This window comes from Chenopodium album, chromosome 26, assembly GCF_948465745.1.
Source record: "Chenopodium album chromosome 26, dcCheAlbu1.1, whole genome shotgun sequence".
Taxonomy (NCBI): domain Eukaryota; kingdom Viridiplantae; phylum Streptophyta; class Magnoliopsida; order Caryophyllales; family Amaranthaceae; genus Chenopodium; species Chenopodium album.
In genome coordinates, this window is record NC_137859.1 from 10,145,584 (window position 1) to 10,161,140 (window position 15,557).

General features: G+C 34.9%; 2 protein-coding genes across 4 annotated transcripts; both read left to right on the forward strand.

Annotated features, from left to right (window-relative positions):
- The first annotated feature begins 41 nt into the window (after positions 1 to 41).
- LOC145617418 (3-ketoacyl CoA thiolase 1, peroxisomal-like) lies at positions 42 to 6,531 on the forward strand. The gene is made up of 14 exons (XM_081672122.1): positions 42 to 518; positions 1,546 to 1,622; positions 1,886 to 1,970; positions 2,058 to 2,184; positions 3,364 to 3,462; positions 3,586 to 3,656; positions 3,750 to 3,857; positions 4,265 to 4,342; positions 4,423 to 4,555; positions 4,651 to 4,747; positions 5,436 to 5,559; positions 5,647 to 5,755; positions 5,912 to 5,995; positions 6,112 to 6,531. The coding sequence occupies exons 1-14, from the start codon at positions 435 to 437 to the stop codon at positions 6,198 to 6,200; spliced, it is 1,365 nt and encodes a 454-aa protein (XP_081528248.1). The 5' UTR covers positions 42 to 434; the 3' UTR covers positions 6,201 to 6,531.
- Positions 6,532 to 8,153: 1,622 nt separating this feature from the next.
- On the forward strand, positions 8,154 to 13,573 carry LOC145617242 (uncharacterized). Of its 3 annotated transcripts, none has more exons than XM_081671936.1 (4): positions 8,154 to 8,198; positions 9,559 to 9,735; positions 11,992 to 13,162; positions 13,264 to 13,573. In XM_081671936.1, exon 3 carries the CDS (start codon positions 12,002 to 12,004, stop codon positions 13,142 to 13,144), a length of 1,143 nt encoding a protein of 380 aa, XP_081528062.1. In that variant the 5' UTR covers positions 8,154 to 8,198; positions 9,559 to 9,735; positions 11,992 to 12,001; the 3' UTR covers positions 13,145 to 13,162; positions 13,264 to 13,573. The 3 variants fall into 3 exon arrangements, with proteins under 3 accessions (XP_081528062.1, XP_081528061.1, XP_081528060.1); XM_081671935.1 differs by lacking the exon at positions 8,154 to 8,198 and adding an exon at positions 8,236 to 8,428 and having other exon boundaries at positions 9,522 to 9,735; XM_081671934.1 differs by lacking the exon at positions 8,154 to 8,198 and adding an exon at positions 8,236 to 8,428.
- Positions 13,574 to 15,557: the final 1,984 nt, after the last annotated feature.

A 15,557-nucleotide genomic window follows, 5' to 3' on the forward strand; every position in this document is an offset into this window, starting at 1 on the left:
TTAAATCACCTTCAATAACAAATTCATTAAGGCCCCAATTGGCCAATCCAAGAGCTTCATGTTCACATTCACCAACTTTTCATCTGAGCAACAACCATGAAATCAGATTGTCAACTTCAATAACAATTTAATTGGGTCAACGTGAATCTTCACTCTTTTTCTTGCACCTCAAAAGTTCAACACTTTCTTCTCAATTTCTTTGTAAACTTCGCCTAATTTCCCAAAAATGAAAAAATAAAACTAGAAAAATGTGCTAGTAAACTCACTCATCTTTACCCACCAAATTTCATATCTTTATTGGTGGGTCATTTCAATAATAACCAATCTTCTTTTTTGCAATGTTTATATATAATGGGTATTCAATAATCATACAATTACATTATTATCACATTTACATTAAGAACAAGAGAGAGAAAATTTAGAGAAAGAGAGAAATGGAGAAGGCAATTAACAGGCAGAAAGTGCTTCTACAACACCTTAATCCCATTTCTCCAAAACCTCATGATTCTACTATCGCTGTAAGTGTTTATTACAATTATGATTACAATTTGTGTTATAAATGTGTAGTCGTGAATAAAACTATTCACGGCAATTGAGATTATACACGCGAGAGCATGATGCCTTTTTCGTGTTCTTTTTATTACACTTGCATGTTCTTTTAATCATCATATTTATAAGTTTGTTTTCATGGGCTTGATTGAATTGGTTTTTGTTGGGTTATAGATTGAATTTTTTTTGCTGTGTAAGTCACCTTTGTGCTATTACTTACAGGAGAAAAAATAAAATTGAGAAATGAAGTATTTTTTTCCATTTATTTTTCGAATGTCTAATTTTGTTGTCACATTGTACTGACCTCTCATAATCAACTACGGAATGACATGATTTTACAAAATCTCCCCTTGTTACACAGTACTTGATTAAAGTATTGAAAAATTAGAAAATCAATCATCAATCATTCCGGGGTACTATATAATCAAAGCATCTACTAACTTAATTAGTTGGTAAAATTGATGATTTTTATTAATCTCAACTAGCTTAGTTGGTTAAAGTCTAGAGGTGCTACCCAAGACAAGAATTTGAATTTTGTGCTCGTCAAATAAATTAAAAAAAAAAAAAAAAGGTGGAGTACAAATGATTAGAGTTAAGGTTTATGTTGTAAAACCATATTTTCTATTCTCATGATAGCTGTCATTTTTGTTAGATAGAAGAAGTCAGGGCTTGCATAACTGCACGAAACATTCTATAGTTACTGACTTTAGGAATGTTGAAAACTGCTAAACAAGTTTTTAAGTTTAATGTGAATTACTAATAAAAATCAGCATAGTTGATTTGAGTATGTTTTCTAACATCCATGTACATAACCAAACTTGTGATGCTATGATAGAAACAAAATAAAAAGTTACCCATTTGATGGTAACAAGTTGAACTTATTTTCTTAATTTCGGTTTGGTTTGATGTATGTGTTTGCATCAATCCCTCTTTTGAGAACTTAAATTAACTTGATTACGTTTTGTTTTTACCTTGGATGGATGATCTATGAACTAGCCTTTGGTTTGCTCTTCTGGAGATGGAGGGATGTATCCGATAAATGCTGCTTTCGGAGATGATATAGTAATTGTTGCGTAAGTAAACCTATCGTAGGTCTTGGTTGTTGGTGGAAAATGTATCACATATGTTGCCTGTTTATATGACTTAAGGTTTTTGATGCATGTATGATCATCTTTTTATATGGGAATGTTAAATGGTGTAAGAACTTAAAATTTTCAGTTCTAGTGTAAATCTTTATTTTGCAGACATGCACCATTAGAAAAATTATGGTCGAAGTGTTGTCTGTTTTTTTTCTTCTGTTTTTAGGAAGAGACTTACACTTCATGTCACTGAACAGTGCTTGTCGAACTGCAATCTGTAAAGCAAAACGTGGTGGTTTCAAGGACACACTCGCAGATGATCTACTTGCTCCTGTTCTAAAGGTATATTACTTGTAGTTATAGAAAATCCTTGTTGAGATCAAATTTTGTGAAGGATATCTGACCATAAGCTGTCAAAATTCACTACAGGGATTGATAGAGAAGACAAAAGTAAACCCAGGTGAGGTAGGGGATATTGTGGTGGGTACAGTTTTGGCCCCAGGTTCTGAAAGAGCAATAGAATGCCGGATGGCAGCATTCTATGCCGGTTTTCCAGGTTAGTTCATAAAAAGGCTTGCCTGCTGAGATTTTGTTTTGCCTACTTATTGCTTGTCAGAAACTCTTTTGCAAACAGTTTCAGTTTCTACTTCTGCTGAAACCGTGTTTTCAGTTTCATTAAAACCATCTTCTTCATGGAAAACACTCTATACCTCTGAATTCCTGAGATGACTGGGTAAAAAAAAAAATGAAGAAAATTATACAGGGCCTTTAAGACTGTCTTGAATTTCAAGTTGACATCTGAAGAACATGGTACCTCTGACCTGTCTTTCTTGTACATCTTCCTGTAATGGACTCAAAGAACAGCAGGTTTTTCTCAATAATTGCACAAAGAAAATAAGAGAAAGGGTTGGACTAGTGACTTGAGGGTCACAACTCTCCTAAGGATTAGTATTGCTGAAAGGTTTGTTACAAATTGGTAGGTTAAGCCTACCACTCTCAACTAGTGACTTGAGGGTCACAACTCTCCTAAGGATTCACTCCAAACTCTGCTTGCCTCTTCCTTTCCCCTCTCCCTCTATTACTACCCCTAATGCCCCTCTTTAGGTTAGTTTGTTACACTTCCCTGCAGTTACAAATCATCTGGTATGCTCAAAAAGTTGCGTAGTTTTATATACATACCATATGTTAATATTGTACATCCACAAGTCATTCCATCTAGAAGCTATAAATTGCACATCCAAAAAGTTGTCATATACACCCATAAGCTGAATCCTGCTCAATCATAATGTTTTTCATGAACATGCACAAGTTAAGAGAAGATGCAAGATTACATTATAATTGGTTATTAGTAATTAATACAATTCTATTATGTGGTAAATCGTGGGTCAGATAGCCCAATTTATCAGAGAACCTTTGGTTTATACGAGGTTTGGCTCGAGACTAGAGCTAAGACGTTAAGGGATGACCTAAACTGGGGTTTTTGAAAAGGACCAACTTAACTCTTTACTGAATAGAATTCAAAAAACCGTGAGAGGGAAAACACACAGAACTAGCTTGTCTATCCTTAGTTCTCTGATTTGTTTTCTTACATTTCAAGTTATTTGGGAGGGAGGGACTACTTAAAATTAAAAGGGTATCTCAAAATAATTTTTGTTGTCAGGTCAGGAGATAATGAAAACGGAGATGAAGTTAATTATAGTTTCGGATTGTTAATACTCTTTAGTTTTTGTTACAGACACAGTGCCCATCAGAACTGTGAACAGGCAATGTTCTTCTGGTCTTCAAGCAGTTGCTGATGTTGCTGCCTGCATAAAGGCAGGATATTATGACATAGGTCAGTATGAAACATTTAACCTTCTGTGGTATGGAACATCTAATTCGTTGTTTAATCCCATCCTGCCTTGATTTGATTGTAATCTTCTGCAGTATGTATCATGTGTTGGTTGTATGCCTACAGGAATAGGAGCTGGAGTGGAGTCAATGACAATTGATCGTGTCGATAGGCCTCGTCATATTAACCACCCAAAAGTACTTTTCGATTTTAATTTTTCGGCACATTAAGTTATTATGAAGCTCAACTGAATTTGCTAAGTATAAAAGTCTTGGAAATCTTTGTTACAGGTAGAAATATTTACGCAAGCAAGAGATTGCCTTCTTCCTATGGGTATAACCTCAGAGAATGTTGCACAAAGTTATGGTGTAACGCGACAAGAACAAGACCAGGCGGCAGTAAGTTCCATTCATGCATGCTTTAAGCTTGTTGCATCTTTTAAAGGTCGCAAATATCAAATTATTAATGTAACTGATAGAGTATAAAACATATTCCTGGGCCTCAGAGTATAAAACATAGCTAATGGTTGAGGCCCAGGAATATGTTTTATACTCTATCGTTGATAGAGTATAAAACATATTCCTGGGCCTCAACCATTAGCTTAAGCTTTTGGTTGAGTTGGTCCACTAACATGGTATCAAGAGCCAGCGTGACACAAAGGTCACGGGTTCGAATCTCATCCACCCTCCTTCAAAGTGGATTTAATTCGCACCAGGTATGAGTGGGCCTGTGTTGCATCCACATTTCAAGCCTAAGCTTTTGGTTAAGTTGGTCCTCTAACAGTAACTTATTTTATGTGTCACAGGCGGAATCTCATAGGCGAGCTGCAGCAGCCGCAGCATCCGGAAAATTCAAAGAAGAGATTGTTCCAGTTTCAACCAAGGTAGTACGTAATAGAGATGAAGCTTCTTTGTCTTTCGAGATGATGTGTGTAGGTGCTTATTTGTTTATTCTATTGTCTAGATTGTGGATCCAAAAACTGGAGAAAAAAAACATGTAACTATTTCTCTTGATGATGGAATTCGTGCAAGCTCAAACATGGTAGATTTGGCAAAGCTGAAGCCTGCTTTTAAAAAGGATGGCACCTCAACAGCTGGTATGTGAGATTGGACCTTATGTAGGGGTCAATTATGGATGAAGTAAATTGTGATTTTATGATTTTTACCTGATTTGTTGTTGCTCTTTTCTTAGGTAATTCTAGCCAGGTGAGTGATGGGGCTGGAGCAGTCCTCCTCATGAAGAGGAGTTTAGCAACGAAGAAAGGGCTTCCAATTCTTGGCGTATTTAGGTAAGTTCATTTCTAAACTGTCTATGGAAGCTAAACAAACCTGCACTGTAAGATGGAATGGCAGCAAAATTCTACCAGTTATTGTAATTGTTTCAATGCATGCAAGTATTACATTTTGTTGCGCGAAACTTGTAATGTTTGATTGCTAATAATCCTTGTAAATTTTTTTCCTTTTGCATTGTCAACCCTTTTCATCTGAATTTCTAATTGCTAAAAGCTGCGCAAACTACCTTCTAGACCTCTTGAAACTTGTGTCTGTCTATTTCTGTGTCTGTGTCTGTGTCTAGGGGTTTGAAGTGTTTGATTGTTATCTGCTTGGTTGAATATTCGTCCATTGTGTAACTAGCAGCTAACCTATGCATCCAGCATCCTTGGTTTGTTTCTTCTTTCATATTTCGTGGTATAATAGTTTTTTCTGTAAAGGAGGGTGAAGTACTTGTTTGATTTTTTTAATTTTATTTCACTCGAGTCTGTTTCTTAATTGTGATTCAAAGTGAGACATTTGAAATGGGATTCTGGCAGTGTAATTAAACTGTAGACATTAGTTTGGTACTACCTACGAAGTTGACAGAAGAAATCCTTCTCATCAGTTCACCCATGTAAACTAATTCAGAAACAACAATGTATCTTATTGGATGCATGTTTGAAATTTCTAGTTCCTGATCTTCAGTTCTATACTGTGTTTTAGGAGCTTTGCTGCTGTTGGTGTGGATCCTGCTGTTATGGGGATTGGCCCAGCTGTTGCCATTCCTGCTGCTGTGAATTCTGCTGGGCTAAAGCTTAACGATATCAATCAATATGAGATTAATGAGGTTAGCCCTCTGAACAAGCCGCCTCATATTTTTGGTTGGTGACTTCAACACCATTTCTTAAATTTGAAAAATCCATTTTCAATGCAGGCCTTTGCATCACAGTATGTTTACTGTTGTAAAAAGCTGAACCTCGATCCAGCGAAAGTTAATGTTAATGGAGGAGCAATAGCCCTTGGACATCCTTTGGGAGCTACAGGTATGCATTTTTGCTTTACTAGAGAAAATGCTTATCAAAATCTGATTTTAGTGCGTGAAATTAGTTTTAATCTGTAAAAATAATAAGGTCGACAAGAACAAGGCCTTGATGATTAGTGTATTGCTGTACTCAGTTCCTACTTTGCTCTTTTTATAGGTGCCCGGTGTGTAGCTACTTTACTTTATGAGATGAAACGTCGAGGAAGGGATTGCCGTTTTGGAGTCATTTCCATGTGTATAGGTCTCTCTCACCTCAACACTTCATGTGTGCAACCTAAAAGCTAATTTAATTTTGTAAAGTTGAAGCCATTAAATAACCTTAAATTATCTCTCATAAATTGTGTACTGAACTTACAGGTAGTGGCATGGGTGCTGCAGCTGTTTTCGAAAGAGGTGATCATGCTGATGAATTAACCAACACCCGTGTTAATAGAGGAATGGTTTAGTACGTAGCATAAGACCTTTCTCACCCTGCCTTCCTTCAATTGTTATGAACAATATGCCTAATTCCAGAGTAATAGGACTCATCTAAGATTTATGTTCAATATTACTCAGATCAGATGAGTATATATTGACCAGACATTGTTCTATCTCCTTTGACTTCTAAACAATTGCTCTTTATATGTAGTATTTGTTGAATAAAGCTTAGTCCAAGTTTTTTCAAATATGTTAGAAATCTTGGCATCTTGCGAAAACTGGACTGGTATCTATACAGCAAAAACACCATCAATCCTGTATTAGGTGTTGCTGTTAACAAAATACTCCATTCATTTTGAATTAAAGTTACTACTTCCCCCGATATTTTTATTAAGAATAATTAAGAATAACGATATTTTTTAACAAAAAAAATACAAGTTTCTCAACATGAAAATACTCATTCCATTTTTTCATAAATTGCAACCGTTTGAATTAGGAATTTGACTGATTTACGTTGGAAAAATGTATGTTATTGAAATACACTCTGTATTTGAGAAACCATGGTACACTTTTAGTTGTAAGATGATATCTAAGTCATTATATCAATCTGCTACTGAGAGCATGAATTAATATAATGATTACTCAACTATATGTGAAATAGAGAATGAGGAATAGCTTAAGTGGTTAGAACTTTTCTCCCCGATTCTAGAAGATCCTGGGAGTAGTTTTGGAATCTACAAACAATATAAAAAATCTATCAGATCTTGTTTTGAACCATTCACCACCCAAACTCCTTTCCTAAAAATAAACAACACTTGGGAAATTATATGTAGGGATGGGACAATAAAGGCTCATGGATCCAAAATATCAAAGTATCAAACACACTACAAGATATGAGATCAAAGAGGACGATTTAGGGCCTGTTCTCTACAACTTAATTTCAGTTCAGTTCAGTTCAATTCCCGATTTTATTTTCTCATAAACAATTCATTTCAACTCTATTCAATTCAGTTCACTCCAATCAGTTTAGTTCAGTTTAGCTCAGCTCAGCTCAATTCAGTACATCAAATCAGGCCCTTAGATTTGTACATCCAAATCTCGCCCTTTTAGACTTGTAGGGCAACAAAGATTTTTTTAGTAACTCATACCTAAAACCTAAATCCTACAAACCAAACGCCCCCTAACTCATCCGACAATATATCTATCCCTACTTTTAAAAAATTATGAGATAACTCTTATGAATAGTGCCTGGACAATGATACCCTCTAAATGTTTATTTACTTAATTGTCCCCATTAATGTTACTTAACACTTTTTTTTACAACAAAAAAAAAAAATTCTTAAAAATAGTGTATGGACATTCATACCCTTAAAAATATTTGTTTACATATTTTCCCTTATTAATGCTACTAACAACTAAAGTTATGATGTAAGGCCAAATTGAAAGAGCTTCACAAATATTGCTACCTATGGTACGCGAATCGCACGTATTAGCCACCATAGTTAATAAAAGGTTGCCTAAATCAATAATTTGTTCAAAACTTAATGGGAAAGGGTTTTGTTAGAAGGAATAGTTTACATGCGATTGCTAGTTCAAAGCTCAAACCATAGCTTTCATGGAAAAGAGTTTATTTACATTTGCCATTTAACATCAATACCCCTTAACTTATCGATATCCGGTCAACTATAAAAAATATTCACTAACTCGATTCCTTGATTTCAACTGAATAACGTTAAGTGACATCACTAGACAACAACACAACTAATTGTTCTTAAAAGTTCGGAAACAATTATTTTATTACATACTCACTATTCAAAACCAAAAAAAATAAAATTGAATACCTAAGGATATAATCTGACCCAACATAAAAGACAGTTCAATCTCAATTTCTAACTAATCAACTCGAACCCAACCCAACCCGACCCGACCTGACCTGACCTGACCGGACTCGTTTGACATTTGATGTTAATTCCCATGCCTAGTCTCAAACTCTCAATGCCAAAGGCGGTTCGGAATTACACAACCAAGTAGGCTCTCGATAAACGTTCTCTTTCTTTCTTTCTTTCTTTCTTTATTTATTTTTTGATGGTGTATAAATAATTTAATCACAATAAATTCTAACACGTTTGATTCAATTTTTCATCATCATCCTCTTATGTCGGCATTATTACGCCACTGAAATTCAACCCCATTTCTGATCGTTAAATCAATCCTTCAATCTTTTTTCAGCCAAATCGATTAGAGATAACCGATTATTGTAAAAATCTTTAGCCTTTTTGCTTTGAATCTTGCAATTTAATTCATGTGTTCTTCGTTTCGTGATTAATTTGTTGTGAATTTATACATCTGGTTGGTTTTTTATGCGGTTGATTGACTTGAATTTGATCAATTTCGGAAAATGAACTTTGATTTATGTTTTGGGGATTAGGGTTAGGGTTAGGGTTTGGTGATTAGTTTTAGGTTAAATCTGTTATCATCTATTCAATTTTCTGATAATTGGTGTTATGAGTGTTGTTTGGATGAATTTAATTTTTCTTATTGCATGTTTTTACTGGAAGTTTGTTTGGGAAGAAGAAATTTCATGTTTGGGAAATTGGGTTTTCGTGTAAATTAAATTTGGAACAGAAATTTAGACAATTTTCTGATGGTGGATGATGTTGATTGTTGAAATCTTAATAGTAATTGCTTGATTGGTATACTTTAAGTTCTAGCTATAAGATTAAAGCTGACTTTGGACCAAAATCGAGTTCATTCATGATGATGTTAAATTAGAATGCTCCAATTGTTACAAAAGATTTGGATAAAGTATGGGATCACACTTTTAGAGCGTAGATTATGTGATTTGGGAGCCCTGTAGTGCACTTTACATTGAGTCGAGGTTGGGCAATTGTCCTGACTCGTTAGTACTATTTTAAGGCTGAATCTGATGTATTCTGTATTAATTCGAGTTTGGGTAATTGTTTTGGTAGCTGTTTTAAATTTGAATCTAGTACATTTTGATAGATTACATAATAATCTAGAGTATATTGTATTATAGGCATATATATAATAGTGTATCATGTTATTATTTTGAATGGAACTGAGGTTGGGCATTGTTTTGATGGCTGTTTTAATGCTGAAGTGTGCTGTATCTTTTTTTCTTATTGGTTTTTTGTGGAAAGCATTGGAAGTTCTGGTTGGCAGTTCCTGCTTCTTTTATTGTATGGTCACCTTTTTCGTTTTAAAATAGTTGTTGGAGATTATTATTTCTATATGTAGTTTCAATTGTGTGGAAATGTTATGCTTGGATTGTGTGGTTTCCTTTTTCGAATATAGTGCAGCCTGAAAATGTCCGTGATTTTGGTCTGCAGTTTTAAATTTTAAGAGATCATTTGATTCACTGTCCAGGCACTCTTTCACCAAGACTTGTAGATTAAGCATATAAACTTACACATCTTGGAGCGTTGCATGAGGAATTATCTTTCTTTTACTTTGTGTTGCATACTGTAAGCGTGGTATTATCATTCACTGTCAAACATTCAGGAGCTTCAAGTTCAGAAAATTACTTCTCAAATCCTTTATTTGGTAAGTGTCACTTAGCTTGTGGTCAATTGTAATTTGAAATTGGAGTCAATGTGATTTACTTAATTGTAATTGCATGTTTCCTTGCTTGAAGCCATTACTTGTAAAAGATATGATCTTTCATTTAGTTGCTATTCTTTGTCTTCAAAATTGCTAGCTGTTTACTTTGAGACAATAGTTGACGACTTCAACTTGAATCTCTTCATTTTTTTTTGTTTTGGTAAAAGATTTGATCTATCTAGAGGTCATCTGCCTCTTTCATTTTGGTTTGGTTGCAGTATGCAAACTTCTATGCTTGCCTTCTATGTTACTCAGGTTCAGGTACTTTTCTAGAACATGGTTAGATGACTAAGTGTTGGATTCAAGCTTTTTTTAAAAATATTTATAATTCTATGTTTTTGGTATAAATGTAATATCTATGAATTGATTAGAATGTTGAGGATTTGGCATAGTTACTTGATCTATGAAGTATAGTTTGTTAGCTTTACCAGTCAAGCAGTCAATCTTCTTGATTGTGTTGTCTATCTTATTAGTGAGGCATGGTCTACCTTTAATTTATGAATGTGAAGATCATTTTTGAGAAGAGGTTAGTGTAAATATTTTATCAAGGAAAAAAAATACATAAGTTAACAGGTACTTGGAGAATTATAATTGCTTATTTGATTTCAAATTACTCGTATTAGTGGATTGCTGTAATTTTAGTACTGTCTGATGGAGTCCAGTAGTCCACTATTAAACCAAGTTATTAGGAAAGGTCGATACATGTATGGCAGTGAAGTGTTTTTGTGGCTTCATTACTGGTGATTGCATAGGCTGCCCATTTTGATTTTAGAATATAATTAGCAGATCCGTGGATAGAATATGTGAGTGCATTGGGGACATATGATCATTAGTTTAGACTGTTTCTACTTCTTTTTGCTGATGTATTGTGGATTTTCGGGCTGAACCCATGTCGGCCATGTGTACATTATGCTCACTCTTTTGTACTTCAAGTGAACACAGTGCTCGTGCCTTTGTCAATGTATTATCCTTTTTCTAGACTTGTACATTTGCCTGTTTACATTTTCACTAGTCATTTGTGGACGCTAACAATAGCATCAAGGACTCAAGGTGATGGATGTGGGATGGCTTAGGGATGTAATTTATAGCTCATGCTGTTACTTTTGACTTTTGAGGATGTTAAAGTTTTAGTTTAGCTTTTGATATGGAGCTTGGAAGCATAAAGGAAAGCTGGAACTCTTGTATATACTCATTTCTTATATATCCTGGGCTGTCTGATCCTGTGCTTTTAGAATGATAGCTGGGTATATGCTAGCAGAAATATGTCCTGTAGACCTATATGCATTTACTTTGCCTGTACAGTTGCAACTTATTCTTCCTGGGTTAATCTAGAGTATTCTAATTCCCGGGGAACTTGTTATATAGACCGAGGTAATGGCGAATTTGTGTTTTCTGTTATGGTAGTAATATTATGCTTGTGTATTTCTGAGGATATATTGATATAATTGCCTGTTGGAAGGCTTGGTTAGGGATTGTACAGTAGCTTAGTCCAACAAGTACAATTTTTAAGGAGATTATATGAAATTTGTGAGATTGGATTGCCTCAATGAATTTTAGCCTATTGTTGATAGATGTTGTTTACACTATCAAACTATTATTTTACTTTAGTTTACCTAGGAGTAAATTTATACCCAATTTCCTAATCTACCTCTTCCACTTCACTTGATTTCTATTGAACCAAAACTATTTTTACCAATTAAACTGATTTTACTGATTAAAAATTATGTTTAATAATGTTTTTTATTTATTATTTTTAGTGAATTAAAATTATATTACTGTTAATTTTGTAAGATGAGGAGAATAGGGCCTTAATCAAGCATGTTCTTAGGTTAAAGGACCTTGTTATAGATATTGGTATAACTTCAAAAATCATATGTGCAGCCTTCACTGTTTTTGGAGTTCTAGCCTTCTAGGTTGAAGCTCGAGTGTGGCCTGCCTCTGTGGGGGTGTTTTTTTTTTTCCCCTTCTCTCTTTTTTGGGTATGAAAGGTGACTAGATGAGTGTTTTGGGTTTTACATACTTGCAGTCTGAAAGACTTGTCATGTACATTGTTGCTCTTACTGGTTGAGGTATCCAAAAATTTGAAGTGCCAGGATATTTTTTCCACAATCCAATAAATGATTTATATCTTCTCTAAGAAGTTCCTTAATTGTCTTAACTTCGAAAAGATCTCTAATATGTTCTTCTGAGATACTTCAGTGCATACAAGATGGCTGGTAAGAAAAGAAGCATGTCCTTGGATGCAGATGTGTGTGATGTGCAAAAGGAATGGGATGCAGCATTGTGCCCCATCTGCATGGAACATCCTCATAATGCAGTTCTTCTTTTGTGCACCTCACATGCAAAAGGCTGTAGATCTTATGTCTGTGATACAAGTTACAGGCATTCAAATTGCCTGGATCGGTATAGGAAACTCAAGACAGACTCCAACACCAATTCACCAGATGCCTCACTTGATCCTACAAACCTCCAGGATTCAAGCCTGGTTTCTGACCCTCGATTTACCCCATTGTTTGGGAATGAGTTACCTGTGCCTCATAGGGTCCACAACAGAGGCAATAGAACTATTTCAACTAGAAGGTCCAGTGATTCTGCCGATTATGATATTGAACGAGAGGCTGTAGGAAGACAAAATTTCGAATCTTTGAGGGATAGGTTGGAACATGATGAACTGGCAAAAAAATCAAATTTAAAATGCCCTCTATGTAGGGGAGATGTTTTAGGGGTGACAGTTGTAGAAGAGGCTCGTAATCATTTAAATTTGAAGTCTCGGAGCTGTACTCGAGAATCATGCACATTTGTAGGTAACTATCGTGAGTTGCGCAGGCATGCAAGGCGTGATCATCCCAGAGTTCGACCTGCTGAAATTGATCCATCAAGACAGCGAGCTTGGAGACACTTGGAGCATCAGAGAGAACATGATGACATTGTTAGTGCTATCCGGTCAGCTATGCCAGGGGCTGTTGTGCTCGGTGATTATGTGATAGATTACAATGATAGAGATAGGCCACCAGTTGAAAGGGAGAGGACATCATCAGATGCTAGTGGGCGGTTGTTTACTACTTTGTTTTTCTTCCAGATGCTTGGATCTATGCAATCCTTGGCAGGACCAAGGAGTCGTTCTCGGCCATGGACAAGGCATAGACGCTCATCAGGGGGTTCATCCCGGCAGAGGTACCTTTGGGGGGAGAATCTTCTTGGCCTACAAGATGAAGATGGTGATGGTGATGATAGCTTTACAGACGATGATGAGATGAATGTGTTTGCAGATGAGGCAGAGCCTGGTACTTCATCCGCTCCAAGACAGCGGCGTCGTTTAACCCAATCTGGGTTTAGGAGAGACCGCTTGTGAAATATTAATCTTGAATGGGTAATGAGATATGGGGGAACTTCTCTTACAATTTACTGTGCTTAATGCCTTTTTTGCTTCATCTTGATAATATGTATACGATCAATCTTTGTCATGTGCAGAACCTTCATCTACCAGCATAATGATAATTGGTCATTAGTCAGAAAGGGCGGTAGTCTCAAGCGATTTGCTCTGAAGGTGGCATCATGTTCGCAGTTGGAGATTGCCAGGTTCAAATTAGCTCTGCTGTGGGTAGCTCTTCATTCCTTTATGTTTTAGTGGCCTGTTAAATTTAGTGAGCTTAATTTGAGCTTGCTGTTGTAAATTTAGGTTTCTCAGGTCAGGAACATTTCAAATTTCCAATTTGAATCACCCATGTATAGTTTGCATATTTACATTTAAGAAAACTGCCATCTTCTTTTCCCAGAAAAATCTCTTTATCTTTCAGCAATCAATGCATTCTTTTGTGCTGCGACTTGCTACGTACATGGAATGTGCTTGATCACAATGCTTTCTAGGTGACTGGAATCATATGAGCTGTAGTTGTTGATGAGCCACTATGTGTTACACTTTTACTGACCTATCGTACATAGACCCTCCATCCTTGTTACTAGGTTAAGACCTTATTGGTCACTTGCAAATATGTCCACAACAGTATTGTGATTTGTGGCAATCATCTAGGGGATTGTTAATTATATGTTCCTCTTTTTAGTTTGCCATGTTATATGAGGTCATGTCTCTTACTTTATTTTAATAAGGTTATCATTTGCTTTTGCACTAGTATAGGACACTATAATAAGATTTATCATTTTACTTTTGCACTAAGCCACTAATGGAGTGTTATTAAGTGATTAAGAGCATAAGTTTTTAACCACATCAACTCAAATTAAATGAATTCTATTGACACAATATTGTGAAATGTAATTTTGCTTGTGTTTCCAAATTTCATATCTAAACCTAGATCAATTATGATTAGGATGAAGGGCTTGTTCTCTTTAGAATATTTTCAGTTCAATTCAGTTCTTAATTTCCTTCTCACATAAAATATTCAGTTCAATTCAACTCAGTTCAGTCAATCAGAACAGACCCGAAGTCAATGAACCAACGAAGAGTAACAAGTTATGGAGTACCAAAGATTGAGTGGTCCCTATATTGAAGGACCACCCTAATAAGTAGTGATCAATCGAACAAGGGAATAATTGAGCTTGAAACAAGATCTTGTGATCTTCATAAAAGTTATAAATCACTTGAATATGTTACAAAGATTAGACTACTAGACTCTTAATCTAACTGATAAAAAGATTGTAGAAAAATACAATTCACTTAATTAATATAGACCACATGCGCAAATAATGATACTAGAGTTTTAATTTTCAAATAATGTGACCCACTTTTAGTTTAGTGTTAGTCCAACTAAATGCTCTATACTTTATATGTTTTCTTTTACTTAAAAGTTACTAACACATCTTTTTAACACATTATTTGAGAAACTGACTAGAAAAGGTTAATGGATGGATTAGGCTATAAAATTTAAAACATACATAGTAACAACTTAACAATTCTTCTTGTCAATGATAAAGTTATTTCAATTAATTTGTCCATTTACCTAGTATCTTCTTTGAAATACGTGCTAAAATACCACATTATGCCTTAATACTCCGTGTTTTAGTATTACTCAGTAGCATAAGACTTTCTTATTGAACTTGATTATTGTATTAAATTAAAATTATTGTGATTGATAAAAATGATGAAAACTTTGTGTTACAAATGTTTATGGGTTTATAATTGATTTTTTCCAAATTATGTTTTACTAAGGGCCTATTTTCATACATTGAAATTTAGTTCAATTCAGCTCCTAATTTCCTTCTCTTATAAAATATTCAGTTCAGTTCAGTTTAGCTGAGTTCAGTCAATAAGAACAGACCCTAAATTGGGCCTTAATCAATCAAAATTCATAAGATTTTTTTTATACAATTGATTTTTTATTTGGCCTACAAAATTAGATGAAAACATCAACAAAAAGATGATCGAGTAAAAACTAAAAAGTAAAAAAACTACTCCGTAAAATATATTGGACCAACACTTATTCAATCGATTGGATTTCAAGACATAAAGTCCTTTCATTAATTTCTTTCCAATCAAGCACAAAGAACATGCATTAAAAAAAATTGAAAATCACACCACCGTCCATATACAAATATGCTACTATAACATAAATGAAGAACAATTAGTCTTGCATCTCTTTGTTGTTAGCGCAGTGAAAATCATGTTATTTCTTCCAAATTCCCCTAAATTGGGGACATCTTCCTATATTCCCTCTCTTTCTAGATCAAGTTTGACCATTAAGATTAGGCCACATCTCCCATGTATATCAAATGATGAGAATAGAGACACATCACCCCACATGTACGTGTGT